Here is a 16,726-nt window from a genome sequence, read left to right as displayed (position 1 = left end):
GAGGGGTAGAGGAGGGATAGAGGAAGAGGAGAGGAGGGATAGAGGAAGAGAAGAGGAGAGGAGGGATAGAGGAAGAGGAGAGGAGGGGTAGAGGAAGAGGAGAGGAGGGGTAGAGGAAGAGGAGAGGAGGGGTAGAGGAGGGATAGAGGAAGAGGAGAGGAGGGGTAGAGGAAGAGGAGAGGAGGGATAGAGGAAGAGGGAGGAACACATGATGAGAGGAGTAGGCCCTTAATCTCCAGACATTGTTATATAAGGGGATAAGGTAGAAGCGGCTGTGCTGTAGGCTACAGTGGTTTATTGTAATTTTGAGGGGAGGGTTAATTCAATAAGGTGTGTATATAGCTCATTCCTATATTGTTTTACAGTATCAGAGGTATTACTATATTGTTTTACAGTATCAGAGGTATTCCTGTATTGTTTTAAAGTATCATAGGTATTCCTATATTGTTTTAAAGTATCAGAGGTATTCCTATATTGTGTTACAGTATCAGAGGTATTCCTGTATTGTGTTACAGTATCAGAGGTATTCCTATATTGTTTTACAGTATCTGAGAGTCATGATAGACAGGACAAATGTCTTAAAGCCAGTCATAGGTTATAAGGCCAGACTAGAGGACTGTGTTGTAGTTAACAGGAGATGTTGATTCAATTAAGTATATACACTTAAAACAGCCTCAATTCGTTGGGGCATGGACTCTACAAGGTGTTGAAAGCATTCCACAGGGATGCTGGCCCATGTTGACTCAAATGCTTCCTACAGTTGTGTCAAGTTGGCTTGATGTCCTTTCGGTGGTGGACTATTCTTGAGCATGGAAAAACCCAGCAGTGTTGTAGTTATTGACACAAACCGATGCTCCTGGCACCTACTACCATACCCCGTTCAAAGGCACTTCAATCTTCTGTCTTGTCCATTCTATCAGGTATCAAGGTAAGACCCAAGTGCAGACTGTGTGAAGTAACAATGTTTATTGTAACAACAGGGGCAGACAAACAACAGGTCAAGGCAGGCAGAGGTCGAAAATCCAGAGTAGGAGCAAAGGTACAGGACGGCAGGTAGGCTCAGGGATGGGAGGAGTGGTCAGGTGGGTGGGTACAGGGTCAGGACAGGCAAAGGTCAAAAACTAGGAGGAAGAGAAAAAGAGAGGCTGGGAAAAGACAGAAGCTGACAGGACGAATGCTGTTAAGCTTGACAAACAGGACGGACTGTCACAAGGACAAGGACAGGTGAAACAGATCAGGCCGTGACACATTCACCCTCTGAATGGCACACATACACAATCCGTGTCTCAAAAATCCTTGTGTAACCTGTCTCCTCCCCTTCATCTACACTGATTGAAGTGGATTTAATAAGTGACATCAATAAGGGATCATAGTTTTTACCTGGATTCCCCTGGTCAGTCTATGTAATGGAAAGAGCAGGTGTTTCTAATGTGTTGTATACTCCGTGTACATTCAGTTTATTAGGTACACCCATCTAGTACCGGGTCAGACTCCCCTTTGCCTCCAGAACAGCCTGAATTCTTCGGGCATGGAAACATTGCTCAATTGATTTCAAGGGACCTACTTGTGTGCCAGGAAAACATTCCCCACACCATTACACCACCAGCCTGTACCATTAACACCAGGCTGGATGGGGCCATGGAGTCATGCTGCTGACACCAAATCCTGACTGCCACCAGCATGACGCAACAGGAACCGGGATTCATGTTTTTCACTCCTCAATTGTCTAGAGTTGGTGATCGTGTGCCCACTGGAGCCGCCGCTTATTCTTGTTTTTAGCTGATTGGGGAGGAAGCCCGTGTGGTCGTCTGCTGCATTATCCCATCCATGACAAGGACCGACGAATTGTGCGTTGCCGTTCTGCACCCCACTGTTGTATTGCGCCGCTATTTGTGGCCCGCCTCTTTGCTTGCACAATTCTTGCCATCCTTCTTCGACCTTTCATCAACGAGCTGTTTTCTCCCACAGGACTGTCGCTGACTGTTTGTCGCACCATTCTCGGTAAACCCTAGACACTGTCCTGCGTGAAAAGCCCAGGAGACCGGCCGTTCTGAGGTACTGGAACCGGCGCGCCTGGCTTCGATGATCATAACATGCTCAAAGTCGCTTAGATCCCTCGTTTTGCCCATTCGATCAAACAGTAACTGAATGCCTGTCTGCCTGCTTTATATAGCAAGCCACAGCCACGTGACTCACTGTCTGTAGGAGCAATCCATTTTTTGTGAACATGGTGGTGTACATAATAAACTGTGTATAGCTCTATATTGTGTGTAAAGCTCAATATTGTGTGTATAGCTCTATATTGTGTGTATAGCTCTATATTGTGTGTATAGCTCTATATTGTGTGTATAGCTCTATATTGTGTTACAAGTATGAAGAGTTGAAACTTAATGTTGTCTCTTGTCTGTGGCTGACAGTGGAAATGGTCCCCTATTCCCAATGTAGGGAGTAGAGGAGCATTGGGGATGCTACCAGTGGGTTAGGGGAGGCGTACAGACGTAGTGCCTGGTGATGTCTGTCTGCAGGAGAGCAGGCCAGAGACAGAAGGTTCTTTGTGAGTGGCCAGGCGAGGCGGTACTGTCCCTGGCGTGGTCTTCGTCCCCCTGGGGAATGTTGTGTGTGTGTGTAACACACTGTTGTTTCAGCACAGTGCCACGCCATGCTGCTGTGGGCTCATGTTGTTCTGTTACCACATCTCTCTCAGCACACTGCCAACCTCTCAGCTCAGTCAGAAGGCCACAGCACACAAAACACCTCAGAGGACACATGACACAAGAGCTCTTTCTATTTTCACTGGACTCTCTTTCACTCTCTTTCTGTCTTTCTTTCTCTCACTCTTTCTGTCTTTCTTTCTATCGCTCTCTCACACTCTCTATCAGTCTATGGAACTTTCCACCTCTGCTGCCTGTCAGCTGACTAGATTATACTGCATGATTAGCTATGTGTGTGTGTGTACGTTGCTATGCACTGCAGTATGCACATGCATGATTGAAGATGGTGACAGAACAAACCACTGGCTGTGAAGACCCAACATGATACAGTGATCAAGACATGGCATGTTCTGGGTGACAACCCAATCACAGTTGGCCCATATGAACTACTGAACCTCACCCTCCACAGGTATACACACCAGCTTGGACAGCTCTCCAACTTGCATTACAGTCTCTTACTTTTCTATCCCTTTCTCCTCTGTCCTCTTTCTCTCACCCCTTTCTCTCTTTTTCCTTATCTTGTCTGTCTCTACCACCAACCTCTCACTTTCTGTCCTGTCTGACTGGTGGTCTATAAAGGGGAGGGCGAAAGAGGTGTGTGTGTGTGTGTGTGTGTGTGTGCCGTCTGTCTAGCAGCAGTGTGTGCAGGGAGCAGCATTTGGTTAGGAACAGGTCTTTTATGTGACAGACTCCTCTAACCCAGAGCCAAACCAAACAAGCAGATTGGAATATATTTCCCCTTTCAATGATACAGCATGGCTAACTCATTTCCTTTGACTGTTGTTAGGCCTTTTTCATTCCATTGTTTGTGTCTGGTTTTGTCAGGCTGCTTGTTATGGATCCAGCCTCTTTATTCATGTTATGGAATGTGTACAACTCTAACGTTCTATTCTAACAGGACAACTGCTTAAGACTGAGACAGTAGTGGTGCCAAGGTACATGATGGTGGCACAGTGTGTGTTCATGTCTCTGACCTGGCTGTTGTGTTGTGTTCCAGGGAGCTGTGTGAAGTGTAACAAGGCGGTGTACGGAGCCACTGAGGCCTGCCAGGCTATGGGAAGCCTCTATCATGATGTCTGCTTCACCTGCAGCGCCTGCAGTAAGTACTACTACAGTAAACCCTGTCTACCTCACCTACTCTCTCCTTACCTCTAATCTGACATACTTCACCTGAAGTAAGTAACCTACCACTTTCGCCCCTATATTAATATATATGTATAAAATATATATTTAAAAAAATATATATATAATTAACATTTTATAATTATTAAAACTATTTTATATATTTTTTTAATAGATGGTAAATCGTATTCTGTGTTAACTTAAAGGACTTAAACCAGATATAAAGTATGTAGGAAATATAATGGAGCTATATATATTTTTATATGATCATCTTTTGAGAACTAAACCTTTTAGAACTAACAATCACCAAAATAAAACTAGACAGGGAAAGCCTAAAATTCTAAAAATGTCATGGCATGGGGCCCCCATTGATTTTGTTATAACGTTATAGTTACTCAGATAGCATAAGAACTTAGCTAGGAAATTAGCTTTAAAATTGCACATTTGTCTCTCAGCATTTTGATTAAGGGAGCCCTCCGCACCTCTCTGATTCAGAGGGGTTGGGTTAAATGTGACAGACACATTTCAGTTGAATGTATTCAGTTCTGCAACTGACTAGGTATCCCCCTTTCCCATGAAAAAATGTGTAGAATGGCAGGAAATTAGCAAAAAACAGCAACATGTTGTCTCTGCGGCCAAGAGGAAAGCATCTAAAATTCGGATCTACGGATTGGCATCGACCACTACCACTACTACGACCACTACCACCACCACCAGTACGACCACTATCACGACCACTACCACTACTACGACCACTACCACTACTACGACCACCACCACTAGGATGACCATTATCACGACCACTACCACTACTACGACCACTACCACTACTACGACCACTACCACCACCACCAGTACAACCATTATCACGACCACTACCACTACTACGACCACTACCACTACTACGACCACTACCACCACCACCAGTAGGACCATTATCACGACCACTACCACTACTACGACCACTACCACTACTACGACCACTACCACCACCACTAGGACGACCATTATCACTACCACTACTACGACCACTACCACTACTACGACCACTACCACCACCACCAGTACGACCATTATCACGACCACTACCACTACTACGACCACTACCACCACCACCAGTACGACCACTATCACGACCACTACTACAACCACTACCACGACCACGGCCACTACTACGACACTATCACGGCCACTACCACTACTACGACCACTACCACTACTACGACCACTACCACCACCACCAGTACAACCATTATCACTACCACTACTACGACCACTACCACTACTACGACATTATCACGACCACTACCACTACTACGACCACTACCACTACTACGACCACTACCACTACTACGACATTATCACGACCACTACCACTACTACGACCACTACCACCACCACCAGTACAACCATTATCACGACCACTACCACTACTACGACCACTACCACTACTATGACCACTACCACCACCACCAGTAGGACCATTATCACGACCACTACCACTACTACGACCACTACCACTACTACGACCACCACCACCAGTAGGACCATTATCACGACCACTACCACTACTACGACCACTACCACTACTACGACCACTACCACCACCACTAGGACGATCATTATCACGACCACTACTACGACCACTACCACTACTACGACCACTACCACCACCACCAGTACGACCATTATCACGACCACTACTACTAGTACGACCACTATCACGACCACTACTACGACCACTACCACGACCACGGCCACTACTACGACACTATCACGGCCACTACCACTACTACGACCACTACCACTACTACGACCACTACCACCACCACCAGTACAACCATTATCACGACCAGTACCACTACTACGACATTATCACGACCACTACCACTACTACGACCACTACCACTACTACGACCACTACCACCACCACCAGTACAACCATTATCACGACCACTACCACTACTACGACCACTACCACTACTACGACCACTACCACCACCACCAGTAGGACCATTATCACGACCACTACCACTACTACGACCACTACCACTACTACGACCACTACCACCACCACCAGTAGGACCATTATCACGACCACTACCAAAACCTCGGCCACTACCACTACTACGACCACTGCTACGACCACTTCCACTACTACGACCACTATCACTACCACTACTACGACACTATCACGGCCACTACCACAACCACGGCCACTACCACTACTACGACCACTGCTACGACCACTTCCACTACTAGAACCACTATCACTACCACTACTACGACACTATCACGGCCACTACTACGACCACTACCATGACCACTACCACTTCCACTACTACGACCACTAACACTACTACAACCATTACCATGACCACTACTACGACCACGACTACGACCAATACCATTACTACTACACTATCACGGCCACTACCACAACCACGGCCACTACCACTACTACGACCACTGCTACGACCACTTCCACTACTACGACCACTATCACTACCACTACTACGACACTATCACGGCCACTACCACAACCACGGCCACTACCACTACTACGACCACTGCTACGACCACTTCCACTACTACGACCACTATCACTACCACTACTACGACACTATCACGGCCACTACCACAACCACGGCCACTACCACTACTACGACCACTGCTACGACCTCTTCCACTACTACGACCACTATCACTACCACTACTACGACACTATCACGGCCACAACCACGGCCACTACCACTACTACGACCACTGCTACGACCACTTCCACTACTACGACCACTATCACTATCACTACCACTACTACGACACTATCATGGCCACTACCACAACCACGGCCACTACCACTACTACGACCACTGTTACGACCACTTCCACTACTACGACCACTATCACTACCACGACACTATATCACGGCCACTACTACGACCACTACCAGGACCACGACCACTATTACTACGACCACTTCCACAACTACGACACTATCACGGCCACTACTACGACCACTACCATGACCACTACCACTTCCACTACTACGACCACAAACACTACTACGACAACTTCCACTACTACGACCACTACCGCTACTTCGACCACTACCACTACCTCTACTACGACCACTATCACTACTACAACCACTACCAAAACCACTACTACGACCACTACTACGACGACACTCCACTACTACGACCACTATCACTACTACAACCACTAACATGACCACTACTAAGACCACTTCCACTACTACGACCACTATCACTACTACAACCACTACCATGACCACTACTACGACCACTACTACGACCACTTCCACTATTATGACCACTACCACTACTACTACCACTACTACGACCACTACCACTACTACTACCACTACTATGACCACTACCACTACTATGACCACTGCCACTACTACGACCACTACTACTACTACGATCACGACCACTACCACTACCACTACTACGACCACTACCACCACCACCTACTACGACCGCAAACACTACTACGACAACTTCCACTACTACGACCACTACCGCTACTTCGACCACTACTACGACCACTATCACTACTACAACCACTACCATGACTACTACTACGACCACGACCACTACTACAACCTCTACTATGACCACTACCACTACTACGACCATGACCACTACTACGACCACTACCACGACCACGACCACTACTATGACCACTGCCACTACTATGACCACTACCACTACTACGACCGCTACTATGACCACGCCGGCCTTCCTCCAAACCTACTGATCTATATACACAAACCCAACCTGCCTCACTCACTCTTTCCTCACCTTCTGTGTACATGCATGTAAGCACGTGCATGCGCACACACACACACACACTAACACACACACACACACACACGGTTGGGCAGATAAAGGACAACACAGGGTGTGTTAATCAGCGAAGGTAGAGCATGAGCTTTCAGGTCAGGGGTCAGGAGGCCTCACATTGCCCTCTAATGGGCATGGGCAGAGGTCAGAGATCATCTCCACAGGGGGATTTTAATTGGTCGACTCATCTATAGATACCAGAGCAGCAACCATCTGGACAGGATGGCTCTGGAATCCCTCTGAAGTTCTAGTAAGGAGATCACAGTGAAAACACAAGCTCATCTATGAGAGAAGCCAAGGTCGTGGGAGGTGAGGAGACAGACAGGCAAGGGCAGGGGGAAGCAAATTTGGTGCAGCCAGGGAACCATCCAAGCTGAACATCACTAAATCAGTGAGACACTGAACCATAAAGTTGGTGAACTACTGAATCACTGATTCTAAGAATCCCTGAGTAACTGAATCACATCGATTGATTTGATGAATCAATGAGCCACTAAACTGCAGCTGCGGTGTTCTAGCTTCATGTCCCAGGGTCTGTGTGTTCTGATGTGGCATTCTCTTCTCTTTGTGTGGGCTGAAGGAGAGACTGACACACCCTGAAACTAAACACCACAGTTCCTGGGTTATAATCATGGAGCTGATGGTGTGTGTATATGTGTGCAGTATTGTGTGTGTGTGTGTGTGTGTGTGCCTGGGGCGGGGGATGAGTGTCGGAGAGATGATGTGACAGTTCCATTTAGTAGAACAGGAACTCAGCATACAATACAACTCATAGCAACATGATCTGACATGAGCTGCATGGGAGCCTGTTCAACACACTGGGTGGACTAGGTCAGGGATTCCCAAACTCAGTCCTGGGGCCCCCACGTCTGGGTGCACATTGTGGTTTTTGCCCTAGCACTACACAGCTGATTCAAACTACCAGCTGATCATTACGTTTTGATTATTTCAATCAGCTGTGTAGTGCTAGGGCAAAAAACGAAATGTGCACTCAGTGTCACCTAGGACCGAGTTTGGGAAACCCTTGACTAGGTGACGTGTGTGTGTGCGTGCGTACGTGTGTGACTGTGTGAGGCACTAAAAAGAAGAGCCACGGAATGGCGCCGACTGAGATGGCCGCCTCGCTTCGCGTTCCTAGGAAACTATGCAGTTTTTTGTTTTTTACGTGTTATTTCTTACATTAGTACCCCAGGTCATCTTAGGTTTCATTACATACAGTCGAGAAGAACTACTGAATATAAGATCAGCGCCAACTCACCATCAGTACGACCAAGAATATGTTTTCCGCGACGCGGATCCGGTGTTCTGCCTTACAAACAGGACAACGGAATGGATCGCATGCAGCGACCCAAGGAAACGACTCCGAAAAAGAGGGAAACGAGGCGGTGTTCTGGTCAGACTCCGAAAAAGGGCACATCGCGCACCACTCCCCAGCATTCTTCTTGCCAATGTCCAGTCTCTTGACAACAAGGTTGACGAAATCCGAGCAAGGGTAGCATTCCAGAGGGACATCAGAGACTGCAACGTTCTCTGCTTCACAGAAACATGGCTTACTGGGAAGACGCTATCCGATGCGGTGCAGCCAACGGGTTTCTCCACGCATCGCGCCGACAGAAACAAACATCTTTCTGGTAAGAAGAGTGGCGGGGGCGTATGCCTCATGACTAACGAGACATGGTGTGATGAAGGAAACATACAGGAACTCAAATCCTTCTGTTCACCTGATTTAGAATTCCTCACAATCAAATGTAGACCACATTATCTTCCAAGAGAATTCTCCTCGATTATAATCACAGCCGTATATATCCCCCAAGCAGACACATCGATGGCTCTGAACGAACTTTATTTAACTCTTTGCAAACTGGAAACCATTTATCCGGAGGCTGCATTCATTGTAGCTGGGGATTTTAACAAAGCTAATCTGAAAACAAGACTCCCTAAATTTTACCAGCATATCGATTGCGCAACCAGGGGTGGTAAAACCTTGGATCATTGTTACTCTAACTTCCGCGACGCATATAAGGCCCTGCCCCGCCCCCTTTCGGAAAAGCTGACCACGACTCCATTTTGCTGATCCCTGCCTACAGGCAGAAACTAAAACAAGAGGCTCCCATGCTGAGGTCTGTCCAACGCTGGTCAGACCAAGCTGACTCCACACTCCAAGACTGCTTCCATCACGTGGACTGGGACATGTTTCGTATTGCGTCAGATGGAAATATTGACGAATACGCTGATTCGGTGTGCGAGTTCATTAGAACGTGCGTCGAAGATGTCGTTCCCATAGCAACGATAAAAACATTCCCAAACCAGAAACCGTGGATTGATGGCAGCATTCGCGTGAAACTGAAAGCGCGAACCACTGCTTTTAATCAGGGCAAGGTGTCTGGTAATATGTCCGAATATAAACAATGCAGCTATTCCCTCCGCAAGGCTATTAAACAAGCTAAGCGTCAGTACAGAGACAAAGTGGAATCTCAATTCAATGGCTCAGACACAAGAGGCATGTGGCAGGGTCTACAGTCAATCACGGACTACAAGAAGAAACCCAGCCCAGTCACGGACCAGGATGTCTTGCTCCCAGGCAGACTAAATAACTTTTTGCCCGCTTTGAGGACAATACAGTGCCACTGACACGGCCTGCAATGAAAACATGCGGTCTCTCCTTCACTGCAGCCGAGGTGAGTAAGACATTTAAACGTGTTAACCCTCGCAAGGCTGCAGGCCCAGACGGCATCCCCAGCCGCGCCCTCAGAGCATGCGCAGACCAGCTGGCCGGTGTGTTTACGGACATATTCAATCATTCCCTATACCAGTCTGCTGTTCCCACATGCTTCAAGAGGGCCACCATTGTTCCTGTTCCCAAGAAAGCTAAGGTAACTGAGCTAAACGACTACCGCCCCGTAGCACTCACTTCCGTCATCATGAAGTGCTTTGAGAGACTAGTCAAGGACCATATCACCTCCACCCTACCTGACACCCTAGACCCACTCCAATTTGCTTACCGCCCAAATAGGTCCACAGACGATGCAATCTCAACCACACTGCACACTGCCCTAACCCACCTGGACAAGAGGAATACCTATGTGAGAATTCTGTTCATCGACTACAGCTCGGCATTCAATACCATAGTACCCTCCAAGCTCGTCATCAAGCTCGAGACCCTGGGTCTCGACCCCGCCCTGTGCAACTGGGTACTGGACTTCCTGACGGGCCGCCCACAGGTGGTGAGGGTAGGCAACAACATCTCCTCCCCGCTGATCCTCAACACGGGGCCCCACAAGGGTGCGTTCTGAGCCCTCTCCTGTACTCCCTGTTCACCCACGACTGCGTGGCCACGCACGCCTCCAACTCAATCATCAAGTTTGCGGACGACACAACAGTGGTAGGCTTGATTACCAACAACGACGAGACGGCCTACAGGGAGGAGTTGAGGGCCCTCGGAGTGTGGTGTCAGGAAAATAACCTCACACTCAACGTCAACAAAACTAAGGAGATGATTGTGGACTTCAGGAAACAGCAGAGGGAACACCCCCTATCCACATCGATGGATCAGTAGTGGAGAGGGTAGCAAGTTTTAAGTTCCTCGGCATACACATCACAGACAAACTGAATTGGTCCACTCACACTGACAGCGTCGTGAAGAAGGCGCAGCAGCGCCTCTTCAACCTCAGGAGGCTGAAGAAATTCGGCTTGTCACCAAAAGCACTCACAAACTTCTACAGATGCACAATCGAGAGCATCCTGGCGGGCTGTATCACCGCCTGGTACGGCAACTGCTCCGCCCTCAACCGTAAGGCTCTCCAGAGGGTAGTGAGATCTGCACAACGCATCACCGGGGCAAACTACCTGCCCTCCAGGACACCTACACCACCCGATGTTACAGGAAGGCCATAAAGATCATCAAGGACATCAACCACCCGAACCACTGCCTGTTCACCCCGCTATCATCCAGAAGGCGAGGTCAGTACAGGTGCATCAAAGCTGGGACCGAGAGACTGAAAAACAGCTTCTATCTCAAGGCCATCAGACTGTTAAACAGCTACCACTAACATTGAGTGGCTGCTGCCAACACACTGTCATTGACACTGACCCAACTCCAGCCACTTTAATAATGGGAATTGATGGGAAATGATGTAAATATATCACTAGCCACTTTAAACAATGCTACCTTATATAATGTTACTTACCCTACATTATTCATCTCATATGCATATGTATATACTGTACTCTAGATCATCGACTGCATTCTTATGTCACTAGCCACTTTAACTATGCCACTTTGTTTACTTTGTCTACATACTCATCTCATATGTATATACTGTACTCGATACCATCTACTGTATGCTGCTCTGTACCATCACTCATTCATATATCCTTATGTACATATTCCTTATCCCCTTACACTGTGTATAAGACAGTAGTTTTGGAATTGTTAGTTAGATTACTTGTTGGTTATCACTGCATTGTCGGAACTAGAAGCACAAGCATTTCGCTACACTCGCATTAACATCTGCTAACCATGTGTATGTGACAAATAAAATTTGATTTGATTTGATTTGAGGCTGGTAGGGTCTAAACTGGGGGGAGTTAGGTAGATACACACTGACTACATACCGCCCATACCCTTCTCCATCTGAGGGCACAGAGGCTGCGGCCGGCTCCACAGGGAGAGGGACCGGGCCGGGGAGGAATGCATACGTAGGGGGCCTCCGAGTGGGAATCCGAGGAGAGGACACAGACTGGTGTTATGCCAGCTGGACCCAGGGAGGTAGGGGTGCACGGGGCAGGACAGGAGGACCATTCAGAACTACCTACCACCCACTGTCAAGTTCCACCTACGCCGGAACACACACACACACACACACACACACACACACACACACACACACACACACACACACACACACAACAACAACGGTCTTGTTAAGCAGACTCTCTCTCCCCCTTCACCCCTCTACCACCTTCATGGTTCTTTTGTTGCATAACATAATCTTTATTACCCTGAACTTAAAATACTTAAAGGGGAAGGAAGGTATTAAAGTTGGCTATAGAGTGGGCTTCCAGGTCTATTAAAGTTGGCTATAGAGTGGGCTTCCATGTCTATTAAAGTTGGCTATAGAGTGGGCTTCCAGGTCTATTAAAGTTGGCTATAGAGTGGGCTTCCAGGTCTATTAAAGTTGGCTATAGAGTGGGCTTCCATGTCTATTAAAGTTGGCTATAGAGTGGGCTTCCAGGTCTATTAAAGTTGGCTATAGAGTGGGCTTCCATGTCTATTAAAGTTGGCTATAGAGTGGGCTTCCATGTCTATTAAAGTTGGCTATAGAGTGGGCTTCCAGGTCTATTAAAGTTGGCTATAGGGTGGGCTTCCAGGTCTATTAAAGTTGGCTATAGAGTGGGCTTCCAGGTCTATTAAAGTTGGCTATAGAGTGGGCTTCCAGGTCTATTAAAGTTGGCTATAGAGTGGGCTTCCAGGTCTATTAAAGTTGGGTATAGGGTGGGCTTCCAGGTCTATTAAAGTTGGCTATAGAGTGGGCTTCCAGGTCTATTAAAGTTGGCTTTAGAGTGGGCTTCCAGGTCTATTAAAGTTGGCTATAGGGTGGGCTTCCAGGTCTATTAAAGTTGGCTATAGAGTGGGCTTCCAGGTCTATTAAAGTTGGCTATAGGGTGGGCTTCCAGGTCTATTAAAGTTGGCTATAGGGTGGGCTTCCAGGTCTATTAAAGTTGGCTATAGAGTGGGCTTCCAGGTCTATTAAAGTTGGCTATAGGGTGGGCTTCCAGGTCTACTAAAGTTGGCTATAGAGTGGGCTTCCAGGTCTATTAAAGTTGGCTTTAGAGTGGGCTTCCAGGTCTATTAAAGTTGGCTATAGTGGGCTTCCAGGTAGTCTATGACAATAATCTGTTGGTCAAGACAAAGGGATGTTAGAAGGAGCAACGAAACCAGAAGGTGAGCAGAGACAGCAAAGCTCCAGCAGGCCGCTAAAGACCCGAGTAGGTGAGAATGAGAGTGAAGGTCTGTAGGATATTACACATCTCAACCTCAGGAGCAGATCAGCAGACTGGACGGCTGGGAAGTGCACTTGACGGGAAATGACACGGGCAAGAAGTGGTTTTGGTCGCCGTGACGTCTAAAATATTTTTGCCACCATGAATTGTAATGTTTTACTTTCCGTTTAAAACCTTTATTTATTTTGCACTTTCATTCTCATTCAAATACTCATCTTGCTCACAACTTTGGACCAGAGAGAATGGAACACCTTTAATACCAGCACGACTAGAGATATTTGCGTCTGAGTAAGTGTTGTCTTTGTCTCCCTCAATAAAGAGGCCCTGTTCCCACAAACGTAGAGTCTAAATCTGCCCTCACGACACACAGTTAGGCAGTCATCTCCCAGCTTTTCCCAGTGGAACTTGATTCGGCATGATTTGAGCAAGCGGAGAGAAGCATAGTGCGTGTGTGGACTAGAGCATCTGGCTGAGGTGAGAATGGAGGGGATGTGGTTTTTTGTGGGAACAGAAGTGTAATTGTTGTGTCCTGAGCCCAACCAATCCCAACCCACCTTACAACATCAGCCTCTCCAATTAATCTTCTGCCGTTATAGAACACAAACATGGATTGGAGGTGACGTTAGTGATCGGAAAACTGCTGCGGTTTGAATGCTGGCACTCTTAGATGGTGGATAGTTTGTGAAGCTGAAACACCCTACCCTGTCCCTGTGTCCCTACACTCTACATCTGATGAATGTGATTGAGGTAAGGGAGGACGTTGCTGTGAGTAACAATTTCCTCCAAATAAACACTTCTAGGCCCTATTGGACACATGATGTTGTGCTGGGAAATAAGTATTAGAAAGGATTCAACTAAATGAACCTTCATTCACATGCTTTTTGTGAACCATTACAGCTTTTCTAAGGAAGAGTGGGTTATGGGTATTATGAATGTACTAGTCCTTATAGTACAGTAGTAGACAGGTTTATAAATAATTCATGAAAGGTGTTGGAGAAGTGGACATATAGATCTTAGAATCAACCTTGAGGTATTAAAGAACGTTTTCACTAGAAAACAGCGCAGGCCTGTGTGCGTTTTCTGTCTCTGAGGCATTTATTATTTATATTAGGGGGGGGGGACAGAGTCATCATTCTTCTGGAACTCTGTCATTACTGTCAGCACAGTCTTCTTCTGCCATTCATTCATCTTATCTTCTCGCAAGGCTCCCTGCCTTTTCTCTCTCACTCTGTCTCTCTCCCTCTCTCTTTTCTAAAAAAGGCAGGAATGTGAAGAAGTGTTCATCCCCCCCATTCCATCCATCACGCTTTTCTTCGTTCCTGAGGGAAATTAAGGGGGAAATAGGGTTATTAAATTATGATTATTCAAGGGACAGTTTTACACCTTTTCCTGATGCAGAGATGGTTGTCTTGTTGTTGTAACGATTGTCTTTCTGACCTTGATATTGTCAGTTTATCCCTCTGAAGTACAGGCAGGATAGGCATGTCATATGGCACTTATTACAAAGGAATGTTACATTCCATTCAAATCAGTTCAATGTAATTCAATTAAAGGTTGTACATGATAAGACCGTAAGTTCCGAGTTTTGTCAGGAAACTTGGCCAGTTTCATAATGCTACTGAATGCGCAGGTTCAAAGCCTTGATACAAGTATAGTACAGGATGTCTCATTGTTTGGCTCTATCCATGTCCGTAAGAGGATCAAACCCTTTCAGATGGCTGCTGTGGGCTTTCAGGAGCTCTACTGTGATTTAGTGTCTATTGTTGTTACCCCTGAGAGGGTCCAACATGGTGTTAGATGTTTTTAGGATAATGTAGGTTTATCACGGATTTAGAGTTAAAGTACCAGAGAGGAGGAATCAGTGGAAAGTCTTATTTTTCATTATTTTCCCTGGGGGGAGGGGTCACTAGGGTCATGTTCTGTAGGGGAGAAAACCTTAACTCGGGGAAACAGGAAGGTACTACCTGAACTTCAGCGTTCTTATTGGACAAAACTACCTGAACTGTCAGTAAGAACACACATGTCCGTTTTCCATTGCAAAAGGTTTCGCTACAGTGTGCCCAAGCTGTTTGTCTGAACTCTGCTGCCTCCTCAATGCCATGATCAGGTCACCACTGGTATCATTGCAACCGGTGCTCTGCTCTTCTCTCCATCCCAGGCCTGTTGTGTTAAGACCCCCATTCCCTCAGCCATTTTCTGACATTGAGACCTGTGAATAAAACATATCAGTTCCTAATCGGTTAGTGATTATTTTAGCAGTTAGTGATTGTTTTAGCACCATCTCTCTACTCGCCTTTCGACATTTTTGATTAGTCTAACGTGTGTAGCTAATGGCTCTGTGGCAGACAGGAGATTAAGGCTACCATTCACTAGTGTTAACCCTCCTCCCCCGTCCCTCCTTCACCTCCTCCCTGAAAATGTGTGGAATGTTTCCCCTTCCTGTGGGATGGAGGGAGGGGAGGGGAGAAGGGGGTATATTATGGGGGATTCAGACAGACAGACAGGAAGTGTTCTTGGTGTGTGGAGCGATCTTGGAGAGAACAGACAGAAAGCAGGAAAGAAGAAGAGCTAGCACTGCCTCTGGGCCTGAGGCCTGGGTCTCAATTCAATTCAGGGGGCTTTATTGGCATGGGAAACGTGTTAACATTGCCAAAGCAAGTGAGGTAGATAATATACAAAAGTGAAATAAACAATAAAAATTAACAGTAAACATTACACATACAGAAGTTTCAAAACAATAAAGACATTACAAATGTCATATTATATATATATATATATATATATATATACAGTGTTGTAACAATGTACAAATGGTTAAAGTACACAAGGGAAAATAAATAAGTCTCTCTCTCTCTCTCTGTCTCTCTCTCTCTCTCTCTTTGCCACGTGAAGCAAACCATTAGAGAACTCTGTTTTAATCAGTTACGCTCTGTTTAGTCATTGTATTCAATCACACCATTTTCCCCTCATGTGCTAGTGATTGTCTCAGCGAGGCCCCAGATGTGTTCCCAGTAGTTC

General features: G+C 46.6%; 1 protein-coding gene across 1 annotated transcript in view; it reads left to right on the top strand.

Annotated features, from left to right (window-relative positions):
• The window catches only part of LOC115102405 (Wilms tumor protein 1-interacting protein-like), a 37,491-nt gene that overhangs the window by 8,719 nt on the left and 12,046 nt on the right, over window positions 1-16,726 (top strand). The window contains exon 2 of the mRNA XM_029622327.2: window positions 3,709-3,810. Coding sequence (XP_029478187.1) covers window positions 3,709-3,810 — 102 coding nt within the window. The remainder of the gene's footprint in view (window positions 1-3,708; window positions 3,811-16,726) is intronic.

The sequence above is a fragment of the Oncorhynchus nerka genome, linkage group LG3 (assembly GCF_034236695.1).
Source record: "Oncorhynchus nerka isolate Pitt River linkage group LG3, Oner_Uvic_2.0, whole genome shotgun sequence".
Classification (NCBI taxonomy): domain Eukaryota; kingdom Metazoa; phylum Chordata; class Actinopteri; order Salmoniformes; family Salmonidae; genus Oncorhynchus; species Oncorhynchus nerka.
The sequence above is the reverse complement of the archived record's forward strand: the minus strand, read 5'-3'. Positions and strand labels throughout refer to the sequence as shown.